Source organism: Lissotriton vulgaris, chromosome 5 (assembly GCF_964263255.1).
Source record: "Lissotriton vulgaris chromosome 5, aLisVul1.2, whole genome shotgun sequence".
Lineage (NCBI taxonomy): Eukaryota > Metazoa > Chordata > Amphibia > Caudata > Salamandridae > Lissotriton > Lissotriton vulgaris.
In genome coordinates this window covers 806,024,638-806,042,713 of record NC_141693.1, presented here as the reverse complement: position 1 = coordinate 806,042,713, position 18,076 = coordinate 806,024,638, and the positions used below count along the sequence as shown (strand labels likewise).

The following is an 18,076-nucleotide window of genomic DNA, read 5'->3' as shown; positions in this document are numbered from 1 at the left end:
AATGATCCTCACTCTGCCTATACTAAGTACTTACACGCCTTTGGCAATTGAATCTCCCACTATTTTCCTTTCAGCTAACGCTAAAGAAGGTGGCTATGAAGCATTCACTAATGGAGGACAAAACAAGTTGGAGTAAGAGATCCCACGCATGGATGGTTTTGCAATCATATACCAAACTACAACCGGCAATTTAGGTCATACATATGCCCCGTATCTAAAAACATAGTTCTTAGCACTGCATCTTGGCTCACATCCATCAAAAGCTGAACAACCAAAGTGGCAATATAGAGGCCCGAAAGCATGCAGTCTTTGTGGAGCATTGCAGCAGGATCTAATACACTTAATTTGTGGCTGTCCCAATCTAAAGCCATATTGCCTTTGGTTACTGAAGAAACATTTTAATATAAGTGGCGTTCGCACCTGCAGAGCAGCAGTATTAAAATGCCTTGATCCACATGACCCACAGCTCAATTGTAATCTGGTAACGTTTTTAAACCTGTATGAAAAATTAATAAAATCCAGCCTAAAGGGAGTTGCGGAATAACACATTGTAGGGCATATACTCTACAATGGGCCTCTGCCAGTTTCAATCTGTGTTATGGAGCTGCAGTAATACCACAAAAAGTACAATCAATCGAGACTGTACCTTACAAAACAGGCTATGCTGTTAGGATTTTTGCTCCTTTCCCTGTCACCTTTATTCAATGCACTTTGAATAAACTGATGTTTAAAAAAAATTTGTACAAATCTTTAAACCCTAGTATAATTAACTAAGCACATTCTTATGGTTTTAATTAACTAAAACAATAAAGAATTTTTGAATTTGAATAAGGGTGTGGAACTATTTGAACAAGTTACCCTGGACCCTTTGGGCCGACCTCTGAACGTCAGCATATGGTCACTCCTGTTCTTCTTCTTTTATCTTTCCCTACTGCCTTCTTCCATTATTGCATGTTGGGCCATCTATGATTAGAAGGCATGGATGTAAGAGTGCAGTATAGATATGACACTAGGCCCTTGAAGGATTTATAGTGCATAAAGAGTTTTTCCAAGGCTTTTAATTCTATAGTGCCAGCTAGTTTGTTCTGAGTTCCTTTGAAATATATTTATCCTTCTTGCCCATTCCAAACTCCATCCTACACTATGCGTGGTGTTTGATTTTTTTGGGCACTAGAACATGTCTCTTAGCATTATGCAATCCTCTCTGCACAATTATCAAATTATTTCTTGTCTATGGCGGGAGAAAAATCTTGGTTACCATGGAGCAGAGCGACCATTAGTAAGGGTGTCTCATATCTCAATAATCTGCTTGATCACTTCCAGTGGATAAGATATTGCTGGTCTTGAGTGTTTAGACAGCAGGTGGATTTACCCTGGTGGTCTACCCAGAATTCTGTATAAGCCCAATGCTTCTCTATTTTTCTGGAGACTACTCCAAGACCACCCATAATTACATTGCCATATAGTACTTTTTTGTGTCTCGTACACCAATTCCATCTGACTTTGATCTATTCTGGATGAATGTAAGCTATATGGAACGTAAAATATTTCGCTGTATAGAATTTTCCACAGACAATTTGTGTTTTCATTAAGTCTTATTTAGGGATTACCAACAGGAGCGACTTGAGGAAATATAACAACTTCGGAAAGATGTTCATCTTGCGAACCCCCAATCTACCTATCCATGAGTTGAACATAGTGCGCCATCGAAGAAGTTTGCTTTTGAAGTTCATCTTTTAGAAAACTCTGGCAGTTAGCTTTATAGAGATCATGGATCTTGGATGTGATTGGTATACCTGGATATTTAATACTACCCTTCACCCATTTAAAAGGAGAGAGATATTCTGTACTACTATCAGTTGTTATGGAGTTCTGGATACCCAGTATTTCAGTTTCATTGGAACTAACTTGGAAGCCTGATATCATGTCAAAGCACTGGATAGTGCAGATGAAAGTGAGGATCAAGTGTCCTGGTTCATTAACTAGGATGTAGTCTGCAAATAATCATCTTATGAGCCAGCCCCTAGAGTCAGTGTTCAATATTTTTGTAAATATTAAAACCATTGAAATTGCTAGATCCTATAACTCTCTAATTTGATCAGCTGTAAAACAATATTGTACAACATCACCTCCAATCCGCTTGCTGAATGGAGGAGGGTATATATGTGCAACCTTTGTACAATAAAACACAACACTTCGCAGTAATAGACAATTGTTATTTCAACAGACTAAAGCATCCACCCAATTTGCATTCAGGCATATAATGCTAAAATCTATACTTTAGAGACATTTTTATTGACCTTTTCATAATACAGGTGCAACAAAGCAAATTCCCTTGATCAAAACTGTTCTTTTAAGCAAAGCCAGCTAGTGAGCAGATGGTAGAACCTTCTCATTAAAAGAAAGCCAGAAGTCCTTCAGAGAAAATAAAATAAAACAGACGCTGAGCTACACAGTTTTCTCAAATCCACGCCTTGTGGTGCTAGGTTTAAAACAAGGTTATGTTTACAATAAGATGCAGGTAATGGGCAACTGTATGACAGTAAAGAAAATGGCTTCTAAACATCAGAAATACATGAATGTTGTAGCAATTTTAGGATTAATGTACTCTTTGAATTAATTTATAAACAGCATATAATTCAAGACTCAATTGTTTTAATGCATGATTAGCCGCATTCAGATATTGGCATATTTGTACTGGCATAGTAGTATAAAGGCACGGAAATGGATGATTTTACGTTTTCAATTTCTATATAGGTGGGAGCCTGTGGCACCCTACACGTGGTTTAGTTCTCATTTTTTAACATGATTTTCTGCCGAGTCAATTTGGAAAAACTGGCACAATGTAAATTTGATACCGCAGCTCAGACAAACGGCACATAACACATTTTATGTTTATATTTGCTCAATTTTGTTCATAGCTACATAACTGTAATGCTTTAATACTTATACTCTGCCTAGGTAGCTGCTGCCCCTGACCCTTGCTGGTCTTAGTTCGAAGCCCTCCTCCACCTGCAGGCATCCGCCTGAGCTTCATCCTGATGGTCCAGTAGGGAGCTTCTCTGCTCTGCCATCTGACTTCTGCCTTTCTTTTATCTTCCTTTCATTTTTTTTATTCTTTTTCACGTTTTCTTCTCTTGCCTCTTTCCACTTTTTGTGCCTTCGTCCCTCTGTGTCCCTGTCGCTGCTCTTCCCCATACCTCGTAAGTGCCGCTTCCGGTTTTCCCGCCTCCCAGCTGTCCAGCCCTTCCTGATACTACTTATCGGGGGCCGCTTTGGCGGCGCCCCGCTGGCACGCCAAAGGGAGGCGCATCTGTGTCTGGACCGAGAACCTTGCCACTGTCTGAGTCAAACAACTAGTCACCTCCCTAACCCACTCAGCAGGACACAGGCTTGACCCCATCTTCTCTGCCAGTGACGTCACATTCAGCCACAACGCCAAGCTCCTGTGAACTGACAACCGCTGCCTCCACTTCTGCTTCACTAAGTCCACCGTACACCACCACGCCCACAGCTACCCTTGCAGAAGTTGGAACAAGGTCATAGAAGAACAGCTCACCACCTCGCTCAGCAAAATCACTCCACGAACCTCCAGCAATAGATCTCCAACTGCGCATACAGTGTGGCTTCCCTGAAGAAAGCCCCAGGCGATCAACACTCCAAGAGAGCCAGCTGGTACTCTCCCGCCCTTCACGAGTCCAGGCGCACCTGTAGACAGCTCGAGAAGAAATGGAGGAGTAGCAAGACCCTGGATGACCACTCAGCCTTCAAGCCTGCTGTCACTGCACAACACCACCTTATTAGAACAACAACAAAAGCGGTCCTACAAGAAAGGATCAATGGCAATGCAATCAATAGGAAAGAACTTTTCGCCATGGTCAAAGAATTTGCCAGACCCAGCACAGACACAGAAGACCTCCCACCCTCGACAGCCTCAATACCCAAGACCCTCCCGCCCCACCTGCAACCATCCCACCCAACGGCATCAAATTTCAACAGACCCTACTCAGCTGGACTCCCCTCACCGCTGATGATACCCTCAAGATCATGAAGAGCATCCACTCCGGAGCACCCTTGCCCGCACTGCATCTTCAACAGAACTGGCACCACCATCGCCCTCAAACTCTCCTGAACCATTAATTGCTTAATCTACTCCGCTACCTTCCCGGAAGACCGAACACGCATAGTTCAACCTCTTTCTGAAGAAACCCTCTGCCGGCCCGACGGACCTCAAAAACATCATACCCATCTCTCAAGGCCATCAACCCCCAACTCTCTGAGTTCATCAAAGCTAACCACATCCTGGATGTCTCCCAATCCAGCTTCCTAAGAGCCACCACAGCACTGAGACCGCCCTCCTTGCCGCCACTGATCACATCTGCACCCTCCTTGTTCGAGGCAAAATTGCAGCCCTCGTCCTCCTAGACCTCTCGGCCACCTTCAATATCGTCTCTCACTGCACCCTATGCACAAGACTCCTTGATGCCAGAATCTGCGACCCTAGAATGGATCTGCTCCATCCTCACCGGACGAACACGCAGTCAGATTACCACAGTTCCACTCTGAACCATAGAGGTCCACTGCGGAGGGCTTCAGGGCTCCTCCCTGATCCCTACTCTCTTCAACATATACATAGCCCCGCTCGCAGCCATCGTCGGGAACCACAGACTTAAGATGGTCTCCTATGCTGACGACACCCAGCTGATTCTCTCCCCCACCAACAAACCCTCAGTCACCAAGAACAACTTCCAGGACAGGATAAAGGCTGGCCCCATCTAGGTGAAGAACAGCTGCTTGAGAAGGCCTAATTCCTCATCATGGGCTCCACCCCTCCACCTGGGACTACTCCTGGTGACATTCAGGACTTGGAACCCTCACACCCACAGACACACACAAAATCACCTGCTTCATCCTGGACGCTGCCAGATCAACACAGTCTCATCATCCTGTTTCCACACGCTAAGCCTGCTCCAAAAGATCTTCAAGTAAATCCCCACCGAGTCCAGAAAGACAGTCACACACGCACTCATCATCATCGGAATCGACTACAGCAGTGCACTGAACACCGTTATCACCCACAAGCTCCTCAAGAAACTGCAGAACATTCAGAACGCCTGCGCCAGACTTATCCTCCACATGTTCCACCACAGCACATCACCGGCCACCTGAGAGGCAGCCACTGCTCCCACTCAACAAAGGAATCCCATTCAGGCTCCTCACACATGCCTACAAATTCCTACACAATGCGGGACCTGAGTACCTTAACTACCATCTCGCATTCCACCCACCAAAGGCCTCCGCTACACCCAACTGGCCCTGGCTACCATTCCACATACCCGCAAGACGACGGCTGGAGGAAGATCCTTCTCCTGCCTCACAGCAAAGACCTGAAACACCCTCCCTCTCCACCTCAGGCAGTCACTGTCACTGCCTCAATTCAGGAGAGACCTCAAAACCTGGCTCTTCGGCTGAATTACAGCACCTTCGAAGGGCCAGCAGTCTCCCCCAGAGCCTTGAGACCCTTACGGGCAGTGCTTTAAATGGGCCGGTACTCACAGTTACTGAGTACCGGCACTTCTTGGTATTATCACTCTGAGTACCGGCACTTCTCTACTGCCGATTAGAGTACCAGTACTCAAACGCTGGTGCTGGTGGGCGGTCTCTGACAGCCAAGGCACACCTGTAGCCCTGAGCCGAGCCCCCGCGGAACTATTCAGCGTGGGCTCATTTGCATATCGTCGGGGTTTTCACCATCATGCTGTGTTGCAAACTCAGAAATCGAGGCAGCCCGGTGACAGCGCAATTAACTAAGCCATGGGAGGTAACCAGGTTCAAATGGCTTTAATCCCACCTAATTCTTTTGTGTCTGCTTATGTTTGTCTGCTTGCCTGCGATTGTTTTTGTGTGAGAGAAAGGGGAGACACTCTTGGGAGGTATAGTAAAGGAAATGTGTGGAATGCTTTGTGTGTGCACATCTGCTTGTTTCTTTCTGTGTCGCTCGAGAATATATAGTATTGTGCCAAGCAACAGCAATTAACAATATTGATGTTGCAAATATTACAAAACAAGGAAATATTAAAATATCACAGCATTTTTGCTTTCGTTTTGTGTAATGAGTAAACAAACCTGCTTTGTTCATTGAAAGACCTTTCTCATGTGTTTTGGTATTTGCTGCAAGTAGTATAGAAGTCAATAAGTATCGGCATGTCTTGCCCTAAGCCTCGCTCACAAGCCCCGCCCACTAGCCACATTTAAATGAGTACCTGCACTATTTTCCCCATTTAAAGCACTGCTTACGGCTGAGTAGTCGCGCTTTACAAGCCACCTGATTGATTGATTGAATACATTATTTCCCTGAGGCTGTTAGGCTTGGAAAACATGAAAAGCTCACTTTTAAGTCATTAGATTTGCAGGTCAAAATAGGTAAATTGTAAGTTAATATTGAATGCAAGGAAATTGGGTAGTGTTGACCCCTTGGGTAGGCATCATTCATGACTTAATTGCATAGGATTCCCTTTCCCACTCAACAAGACTCTGCTGCAGTATAGAAAGACATTTGCAATTGTTGCTGGAGTTTTTCAATTATCCTTTGGCTTGATCAAATGATTTTGAGATGTGTTGCAGAACATTTTATGGCTTTGCTGGCGCAGTATCCTTGTATTTCTGGGCCTGATTCACAAAGGTATTTGCACACCCAGGTGACACACAACTGCATAAATACATTTGTACACCAGGAGAAATTAATGTCTGGGACTTACTAAAATATGAAGTTATACTCTTTAATGGATCTACATCAAAATCGGTGCATTTTCCACAAACTTGCAAATCTGTAGGTATTCGCAAATGTTTGGCAGGTACATTTTTACCCTTGATGTGGTTAGAAACATCTTCCTGGGAAAGGCAGGAGTAAGTGCATATCCAGAGTCGGACTGGGATTGTCATTACACGATGCAAGGGCGAGTGTATGGTGAAGGAGCTTGTCCATAGAGATTTTTTCCCTTTAGAGAAACAAAAAAGCAATTCGAAGTGAAGTTGCTCCTTTGTGTTTCAAAGCTGAATTTAGGATTTTTAACGGTTTGGCCATGTGGCTGCCTGAGTGATAGAATTTGTGTGTGAATTCACTGTTTATCTTAATACTGATCTGAAGCAAATCTACCCATCATGAGACCTTTTGACAATTATTCCTCTTGTGCTTTTTTGTTTCTTTCTAGGATGTTTCGCCTTCGGTTCTTGCCTGCAGTGGCAGGGTTGGCTGCAGTTTCTCGTCGATACCATGGTGTTGCTCATCCCATAAGCAGCAAGCGTAGGCTGATGGTAGCAGCATTTATTGGTGCAAGTGCTGTATCAGCAAGTGCTGGGCTCTTGTGGAAGACGTAGGTGTAATCTTTTATTTTGTCATTGTTGTTGGTTGCAGACCTAAAATGTTACATGGCGTATTCGTTTAACTTTTAGGTGGATTTGTCTAATCTAAGTTATGGCCATAGTTTGTCTGTTTTTCAATGTCTTTTCATCAGAACTATTTCACTGTAAGTAAAGCACAGTTTAGAACTATAATTGGATGTCTTTACCCTTCCATAAGGAGAAAACATGGAAAATGTTCAAGGAGCTAAAATGATTACACTTTCAAGACACTCGCGTAAGCCTCGACTGTACAGGTGCTCGCTCCAATATATATAGGCAATGTGGCTTGCAAACACACCGCCCCCTTCCCTAGTCCACTCTCCAGAATAATTTCAGGTGTATGAAACTATCTGCTGCTGCCTTGCCAATAGACTCTCCAGTATCTATGTTCAGATTTGGCCCATTTACAAGTTACCTTCTGCTTTGCTAAACCTCTCCTACCTTCCTACTTGCATATCGATTGATTGATCCCTGACCGGTCAGTTTCTACAGCACATTCACAAAACTGATTTACTAAAAGCACTTTAAATTTGCAATGCTTCGACTTTAGAAACCTTTAAAGTCTTCACTTTAATCACCGCAGACTATTTAAATGTCACCTATGTGCAAGTTCCTTGTGTTCTGATCTTCAGATTCAAAGAAATTCCACTCCGATCATTTATGCTGACTTCCCAAAATGCCACTTGATTTTCCTCAAAAGCTTATTCAAATAGTGCTCAATGAGCGAAACAGCCTCTATTTTTCTCTTATTGACTTTCCTTTATAATACTCTGTTTGTTCTATAATATTTCAGTGCCTTTTATTATAGATGCCATAAACTGTCTGACTGCACTTATTGTATTCCTCTACTCTTTATGTTCTTTACTGTTACACTTCATTGTAAATGTGACTTGAATAGATGTGGGACTCATCTAGACAAAGATAAGTAAAAGCATTTGTCCCTACACTCCTACATATATATTCATGTTTTCAGAATTACTAGACTGTAGGTATCCTCAATCTTGAGCACACTTTGGTGGAGCTTTTGTACACTAAATGTGTTTGTAATTTAATGGTATGCTTATATTATTCTAAATATGAAATGAACTTGATAGTCACTATGCATTGTAAAAACACACTGGTTGACAACGATCACCTAATGCAAGGATTATAGCTAACGGACAGCATTTTAATCCCATTTATAACCCTGCTTTCACTTTTCTGCCTTTTGCCCATGGGTATAGAGTAAGGCATGTGTGAAATTCGCAAAATTTGCTTTTGCATAATGAGCCAGGCTGAACTGGTTTATGTGTGCCAGAGGAACTTTGTTTGTACTAGCTTCAAAGAAAATGTGGTATAAATATTGGGTACCTGACCCCAGAACTTTAGATTACTGCTGGACTAAGGAACCTGCCAGGAGGAGGATCTGGAAGAGCTGTCAGGAGGATTACCGCCCCTTTGCTGGTTTTGCTTTGTTGGGTTGGCCTGCAGTTGCTGCTTCTGTCTTGGGCAGGAAAAGGACTGGACTGTTCTTTCTGCATTCTAAATATCTCCAAGGGCTTAATGTAGAGCTTGCCTCCTGTCTGAAGTCTCGGAATTCAAAGACTTCAACATCTTCTGGGTACCAGCTTCTGCAACTGACCACAGAGAAAAAAGATAGCCTAGTGCTGTCAACGAAACCACTGCCAGCTCTGTGACCTGAAGGCACTGCGGAGGGCGCTGCTGCACTTCACCCTGTGACCCTGGTTTCAACTACGCCACTGAGCCACAGCTTGCAGCGTGACTTGTGTGCATCGCACTCCGCACCGCCTCGCTTCACGATGCCGTGATGTAGTCACCAACACCGCTGCCTGCACCGTGACCTGTGGACACTGCTCGTGGAAAAAGACGGAGCACCGTCCCGCTTCGCACTGCTGCCTTGATCTCACCGTCACCTCTACAAGCTGACATTGACGCAGCTTCCTGTACTGTGGTTTGGGGGCATCCCTCGTAGGTTACACAACGCCGCACACTGTCCCACTCCGCAGCCTTGGCCTACCAACATCAGCGCCATCGACTCCAGACCATCAACAGTCGCTGCTGCCTGGACTGTGACCTGTGGGCCCCGCACACTGCATTGCCCCACTTCACACCATAACTGTTGACGAGCCGCTGCCTGCACCGGAACCTGGGTGTACCGCATGTCCTGCCGCTCCGCTTCACACTGCAGCCCCAACGCCTGCCGGTGCTGCTGACTTCAAACTCTTGGATTTCGCCCTGCAACTCATGTGACTTCAACGGCATGACTACTCCTGCCCAGATTTTCGGAACCAACTCCAGCCGACACCGCTCCTCCGGAGCTCAAAGCAAGGCCTGATGCTCTGCATCTCCATAGATACTGTTTTACGGGTCTCCCCAACACCGTAGCTGGTCCACGATCAGTCAGAATTATTGGATTTGTTTGCTCACAACACCATGATAGCCTCAGACTGAGCTATTGGCTTCAAGGAACTGTTTTTAAAGTCCATTTTTGCTTTTTTGGTATTTTAATCACTGTATGTAAGATTTTGTCTCGTTTTGGTCTTGTTTCACACAGATAAATATTGAGTATTTTTCTAAAACTGGTGTAGTGTCCTTTTGTGGTGTTTTCACTGGATTACTGTTGGTTGTATGCAATGCTTTACACATTGCCTCTGAGATAAGCCTGACTGCTCATGCCAAGTTACCAAGGAGGGGAGCAGGGATTATTTTAGATGTGAAATCCCCTTATCCTGACTAGTTTGGTGGATTCTGCCTTGCTTAGGTGCATACCCTAGCTAACCAGAACACCCATTTCTAACAATGCTAAAGACCGACCACCTTCGTCGTACAAGAAACCATCTTCATGTGCCACCCAGAAGAGCATGGTAATCTGCAACCTTCTTAACAGTAAACATACTTGTTATATTTTGTTATATACCAGCAGTTCCTCTGTCCCTTTTGGTTTAAACCTTATGGGCATTTATCAGCCTGCTTGTAAATATTACACCCCATGTGCATCTCTTCTGTCGCTCCTGGGTTGACCCAAAGGTATTTTATTAGGCTTCCTTGAAAACAGAGCACACAGTGTGATCCTCCTTTGTTGCCCATGGTGAACGGATTTAGCATTTATTCTGGCTACATGAAACCCCTGCATGTCCTCCCCACTCCCCCACACCACTGCTTTTACAGGGACACTAGCAAGCAAAGTCTGAAATCCGCCTGTCACTGCCAACTCTAAATGACAAAGGGATGAATCCCTTCTTGCAGACTGGGAAGTAGGCCTTAGCCAGGACATCGGTTCTATCACTATTTACTCTTGCACTGTCTCTTAACATCAAAACATGTCTAATACAAACAAAACTAGATGTCACCTCAGCCAACGATTTGATCTACTTAGTAATTCTTGGGTAAACCACAGATCTACCACAGTGCCCCTGTCTCACTCTATCAGATTGCATATTCTCTCCTGGTCGCAGACACTGTCCCAGGTGCTAGCATTATGTTGCTCTTCTGTACACTTCATGTGTTTTTGTACTGGTGGCTTGTCCTCACTTGGTCTGTCTTTACCTTCCAAACTAGAGAACTACAATCTTCTCCGTTTGTCTCTCACCTATTAAATCTTAAGCATTTTGATCTGTACCTCAACCCTAGTTGAAGTTTACTTATATTTTCTAGCTCATTATGTTGTACCAAGCCTAGTGCTCCGACTATAACTCTGTTATCTGCCTCCTAATCTGTTCAGCCCTGAATTTTCCGAAGAAAGAAATTATTGCTGTATCAATTTTCCCCTAGGCCATTGGTACTTAACCTTCTTGCTTCTGTTGACCCCCGATTAATCTCTGCTGAAACCCAGGACCCCCACTGCATCATTATTGTAATCCAGAGACAACCCACTGAGTTATTACTGGAAGCCAGTGACCCCACCCTAAGCATTTTTGATAATTTGATTTGTAATTTATAAAGCGCAAACTCTTGCCTGAGGGCGTCTTGGTGCTATATAATCGATTGTAACTGCAGAGCTGATGGGGAGTTGTGGCCAATACCCCGATGACTCCTTGTCCTGTCAGAAGAGCCAGCTCTTCAGGGGCTTTCTGAAAGCAAGTAAAGAGGGGGTGGCTTTTAGTGTCAGTGGTATGCCATTCCAGAGTACAGCTGTTGTCCTGAAAAAGCTCTTACCTCCCCAAGTGCTCCTCTTAAAAAGGGGGATTGCCAGGTTCATAGCGGATCCTAAGCGAAGAGTCCTTCCTGGGATATACCATTTGAGCTTCTTGAAACGGACTGGCCCCAGTTAATGCAATGATTTGTATGCCAGCCAAAGAGTCTTACATCTGAAACGTTGTCTCACTGGTAGCCAATGGAGTTTCCTAATGGCTCCCCTGGCTGATTCACATTTAGGGATTAAATAACAAAACCGTGCAGCTGCCTTCTGCAGCGTCTAGAGCCTTTTCATGAGACCTACGGCAAGATTGAGATGAAGGCTATCAAAGTAGTCGATCCTAGAAATTACTAGTTCGACGACTACTGTTTTCAAAGGCTCAGGTGGCAGGAATTTTTCAATCCTTTTTTTACAAGCCTCAAGGAGCAGAATGAGATGGATGTAGTTTTGTTCACTTGGTCTTTCAGCTTCATTGTTTGTCTAACAGGAACCCAAGATTTTTTTACTTTGCCAGAAGGAAGGATTATTGCCCAAAGTAATGACCTCTGTTTTAGTGGCATTTTTATTTCATTTATTTAGAGTTTTATGTAGCGCGAACTAGACCAGAGACATCGGGTATCAGAGTGCTTTACATGAGCACCAGTTTCGTTACAGATAGACACATTCATTTTTAGGTCTCGGCGAGCGTTGCTGCGCACATGCGCATCTCGCTCGGGGCGATTTTATGTTTGGAGGACTTTCATTAAAGGGCTTGAAGCCCTGCCCCTCTTTCTCAATGGCTGGCACCACCGTTTATGCTAAACGGTGGCCAGCCATTGGAAAAGAGCTTTTCGTGATGTAGTCTTTTCTCTTTTTCATACGGCCCACTTTGACGAGCTCGTCTGATTTCCGTTTGTTGCAAAAGCTTTCTTATCTTATGGGGCCATGTGTTTCAAACACCTGGCCCCATAAATACAAGAGATCGGCTGCAGTGCCGTCCTCTTTTACTTTCGGGACCGCACTAAGTTCCTGTGATCACAAGCCGTCGCCTAGCAACCTGGAGCTTCCTGGGCCGAACTCAACATTGCCTAACCAATAAGTATTTGCTATCAATGTTCCCTCTTCCTCCATCAGTGTCACCCCTTACACTGGTTTGTGCTGCTTGACTGGCGCTGCGGCTGAGTGAAGCCGAGTGGTATGCCCAGTGCTGTACAGGGCAAGACAGAGTGCAAGAGAGGCAACAGAGCACCGCTGTGCTGATTTCTATCACATCCGACTGACACAAATCACACCATGGCACCAACAGATACCACCAAAAATCACCTGACACATTGCGCACCGCAACAGCAGCTCCCCACCTGCACAGTAACTGCTCTCTCTATCACATTGTCTCTTCGCTTGCACTGCTGTGTCCTGCGCTGTACTATCGTGAGTGGAGCGGGGGCTACACCAGCTGTGTGCGTGTTACTGTGGTCTGGACATGAGGTAAACTTGCATTGCTGCAGTTGCTGGGGTGCATGAGGAAGTGCATGTGCTGGTTGGTGTCTGAAGGTCGTGGGGTGGAGAAAGGATTGCTTGCTTTGTGTGCTTGCAATCGTACAATGCATTGGTTTTGTTTCCTTCATTAACTGTGAAGCAGTTAGTTGCAATGCGCCTTTTCTATAGCGCGAAACTTGACAGAAGGCAGCGGAGAGCTGCGCAGGGTCAGGTATTCACAGAATATGCTTTTCTTCCTCTTCACTTTTTGCAGTCTTATCTTATCGATTGTCTCACTTCCTCTCACTAGTTATCTGCGACCCATGTGGTCGGGCCTGTTTACCTTATCTTTTGGTGTCCCAGTGGACTCTTGCTTTCTTAGTGGTCTCGCTTCATACACGTTGTTTATTTGAAGTGTTTGCCCTATTAGCAATGTACGCACACACCTAGTGCTGTTCTTATTTCCCCCGGTACATTGTCCCACTCTTCACACCGGGTCTTGTGTTCAATTTAACCAATATCGCATAGTGTTTTTTGTTGTCCAAGTACTGTCTGTACCCCAAGTGCAATGAGCCTGGCTCAGCCAGCGCCCCGCGACCCTCCACCTGCCCCCGCTGTGCTTCCTAGGAACCTCGTGTAGCGCTGGATACTGCAGTTTGCACACTTTTAAATATTTAAATAAATAAACTGCGGGTGGAGACATTGAATCGACAAGTACCTCAATAGCTTTAGTAGCTGAATAAGACTTATTTGCAAATGCTTGCTGTTTTCATTTCGGGGACCGACCAGACAGGCCATAAAAGAGGCCCATGATGAGTCCAAACAAGCAATAAAAATGCAATAGTTCTTGCCTTTAATTAAGTAATAGCCATTTGCTTTGCTAATGGTAATGTATAGACAAGCAAATGGCTTTAACTTAATAAAAGGCGAGACCTATTGCATTTTAAATGCTTGTTTTGTTAGGCATGGGAGCAGTAAGTGATTTGCCCAGAGTCGCAGGATGTTGAGCGTTGTTGCCGAGACTCAAACCCGGTTCCCCAGATTCAAGGTCGACTGCTCTAGCCATACAACTACATCCTCTCCCCAATTTGAGACAGTTGTTGTCCATCCAATTGCTTACATTACTTATGCAGGTCCTGAAGACAGAACCAAAGTTACTGTCAGATTTTGCTACTGACACCACGATTTGAGTGTTATCTGCATAAGAAGTAAAGGAGAAACCCGGTTTCTTGATAAGTGTTGCCAGCTGTGTAACGTAAAGGTTAAACAGTGTTGGCCTTAGGGCTGAGCCCGGAGGGACTCCACAGGGCAGGGAGAAAGGCCTGGAAGTGAAATTGCCCAGCGCCACACTTTGTTTTCTGTTAGATAAGAAGGTTTGGAGTAGGTCTAGTGCTGTATACTCTATTTCCAGGCTCCGCTGCTGGTCAACTTAAATCTCATGGTTGACCGTGTCAAACGCAGCGGAGAGATCAAGCAAAAGTAAAGCTGCCATCCCTCGCGTCACAGAAGTTTTTTATTTGTTATGGCAGTGTTGGGTCTTGTTGCTGTCACCAGTTTTTTTATGACTTGGAATAGAGTGTTGTGGGCGTTGCAGGCTAACTTTATTCACTCTGAATTGTAGGAACTTTTAGCAGCTAAAATGTATTTTTTGTATTTTGCTTGCTTATTTTTATAGATAGTTTTTTCTTAGACCGCATCCTTTTTTCTCCATTTTTGTTCTTGCCTGCGGCACTCCTGCCTAGATGTCCTGAGGGTTTCATTGTACAAAGACTGGGAGACTTTCTTAGCCATAGTTTTTAGTCTGATCGGGGCTAGAATGGCTAGAGCCGAGTTTAGCCAGACCGAGAAGTTTTCAACACTCTTGAACCGCAAACCACAACACAGCCTTAATCAATCAAATACTCAAATTAAGAAGCATTTTATTTAATTCACAAGCGAATATATAGAAAAAAATCAACATTTAAATTTTAAAGGTAAGGTTGGAGCTTTTCTAAATTCAGTTGAGGCCACTCATAAGCCATTCTATATTCGGTCTGATAAACTTGCACTGCTCCCACAAATCAATCAGGAAGATAGTATCTCAATTTTTATCCTTCAAATTCCTTTACATTTACAAAATGCTTCTTCATTTTGCATATATATATATATATATATATATATATAATATATAGTCAAGTCAATAAACTTTATTCGGATATTACTTTATCCATAAAAGTACACACATAATTACATACATGGTCAAGATAAAAAAAATCACATTAAAATGTGGTAACATTGCTGAATTTTTCCTTATTAAAAACGGTGACCGCAAAAAAGTGCAGGGTGTCATTATTGTCCAAATCCTCCATTTCATGTCTTTTTCTTTGGCTTTATCAAATAAGATGTGCATATGCAAGAATTGCCCTTTAAAATAACACAATATATACACAGAACACATGTTTCATGCATCAATTAAAATGAGGGCTTGCTAGGACGTTTAGCAGCATTATTTAAGGTGCCGGTTTTATAAAGAGCATAGAGCATAATTCCTGGTTGGTAGACTATCTCGATAAAGTGCAAAATACAGTGTCAACCGAGGATCATTAAAAATAGGTAGATTTCTACAACTCAGTATATGCAGGTAGAAAAATAAATAACATCTTTGAATACCGATAAAACATTTTGGCCAGGTAGGCATTAATTCTCGAATTATTTTAATTCATATATTTACAGATAGCAGCGTAGGTTAAATGTAAAAATGTAAATTGATACTTGTATGGCGCACTACTCACCTGCAAGGGTCTCAAGGCGCATGTACGAATACCGCTGTGGAACCTACCCTGGCTTTCGCTGTGAGGCGTCCACTCTTGGGCACCCCCAAGGTGGAGGCCAGGCATCCTTAGCAATGTGGGGGCCGTTGTGGAGATTAAGCAAGCTATTGCCCAGAGTTGCAGATTGGGACTCCATGATTGGAATAGGCATGAGGCGAGAATTATTAGGTCCGTGGAATTTTGAGCCCAAGACCCGCCGAGGCGGGGAATTGAACCCTGGTCCCGGGCTAGACCTCTGCATCAGAGTCTGCTGCTCTAATCATTGAGCCACACTTCTCCACTAAATGTAGATGTGCAAAGTGCAGATAGGCCTCTTCCAAGTGCGTGTTAATCACATTGGTCTAGTTAAGTAAATATTAGTTCATAGAGGAACGGGATCGGGTAGCCATTTTTAAAAAAGTGCACACACAGTATATTAGTTCATCATCTCTAAGCTGGAGCACGGTCTTATATGCCACTTTAAAATCCTTTATGCCTTTAGCTCTATAAAAATGGTATCAGGAGGAACTTACTATATTTTTGATAGTAAGAGCAGAAGAACAAAAAATGCGTTAGTGTTTGTTTTCCTGGGTTCTGACATGGGCAGACCAGATTCTCGAGATTAGAATGGTAGCCAATGGGGAAACACAATAAAAACTTTATGGATCCTGCTCTTAGACGAGACAGAAGACTACGCTTCCAATAAGTAATCTCTTTGAGGAGGTAACCAGCTGGTGTGGGTGAGGTAGATTCAATGTCACCTTCTATTTGAATATACTGCTTCACAGTTGTTTTGGCCAGTTCTACATTGTCTGGTCTCCCCATAATGTTTGTAAAGGATGTTACGAATTATCTTCTCATTAGTCCCATCTAGTTCATTTGGACTATCAAATATATGCTCGAGATTGACTGCGTGGGCCCGTACTTGGGCCAGCCATGGGATTTTAATACCCTGATCACATTTTAGGCAGTCAGCCAAGATTTCCCTTGTCAAGGAGGCTTCAGGGTTTTTCCAGACCTTGATCCAGAACAACACAGGGCGAGCCTTTATGTAGTCCTCCAAATAAGACCATTTCAGTTCAGTGTGGCTTATATAAGTAGATGATGAAATTGGTAAACCCAATAGCCTTTTGCAAAATCTATTTTCCTCACCCTGTGCGTTTTTTAAGTTTGAATATCCCCAGATTTCGGCCCCATATGTCATGATTGGGACACATTGTGTTCTATAGATTTTTAATGGAGACAGTACCACTTCAAATTTCTTAGGCTTAGGAGGGTCAATACTGCGTTTATAGCTTTAATAAACTTAGACCGGCCATAGGCCAGGTGTGGGGTCCAAGAGCCGTTGTCTGAGAATTGTAAGCCTTCGTAGGGGAAAGTGCGAGTGCATAGCAGCAATTCCTGGTCCAGGGTAATCCTATTAATATGACGTTTTTTTGGGCCACAACACATTAAAACTATTTTTTAAAATTGGTACACAGGTCAAGACTATACATAAAATCCACAAATCCCCTCACTAAAATCCTCAGGGCATTCGGTGTACGACCCATTAAAACCGCATCGTCTGCATAGAGTAGGGCGGGGAGTTTAGTGCCATTTATTATAGGGACGTCCGGGGTTAGGTTAGACAGAGCATAATGGAGTTCGGTAATGTATAAAATGAATAAAAGAGGGGCAAGGACGCACCCTTGTCTAACACCTCTACCAACCGTTATGTCACCTGAGACGGCTCCATCCATACTAATCCTTACTCTTGCTTTTAAATCTCTATGGAGGTAGGCCAGAAAGTGTACCAGATTATTATCCAGGTCAATATATATATATATATATATCTCCTACTGGCGGTCCCCAGGAGGTAGTTGTAGTTAGGACCTAGTTTTCATACGAAATCCACAACATTCTATTTGGAATAACTTTGGCACCGGTCGACAAATCATCGCGAAATTCTCAAAGAAGATGGCCTGCTCCGCTCCGCTCCTTCACTGGAAGTTTCGGGTTGATTTGTCAAGTGGGGGCCGAGAAAAAAGGGGGGTCCCAAAACGTGTTTTCCCCATGCAATTTTCCATAGGACCTTTAAGTGAGGCTACAGCCCGAACTGCTGAACGGAATTGCACCAAATTTGGCAAGTTTGGTTCTCAGATTACACTTTTTGTTAAATGATGTAAATCCGTTCAGTAGTTCCTTAGAAACTCCAAAGTAAAGTCATTCATAGATATATTTTCGAAGTTGTACAGTATGCTTATCGTCTGAGGATTATACGCGTATCGTCTGAGGATTATACACGTACCATCCCGAG

At 43.7% G+C, this 18,076-nt stretch overlaps 1 protein-coding gene across 2 annotated transcripts in view; it reads left to right on the top strand.

Annotated features, from left to right (window-relative positions):
* Positions 1–18,076, top strand: part of MICU1 (mitochondrial calcium uptake 1) — a 672,580-nt gene that overhangs the window by 101,619 nt on the left and 552,885 nt on the right. For both annotated transcript variants that reach the window (XM_086922279.1, XM_086922278.1), the window contains exon 2: positions 7,212–7,373. In XM_086922279.1, coding sequence (XP_086778405.1) covers positions 7,213–7,373 — 161 coding nt within the window. In that variant the 5' untranslated portion in view covers position 7,212. The remainder of the gene's footprint in view (positions 1–7,211; positions 7,374–18,076) is intronic.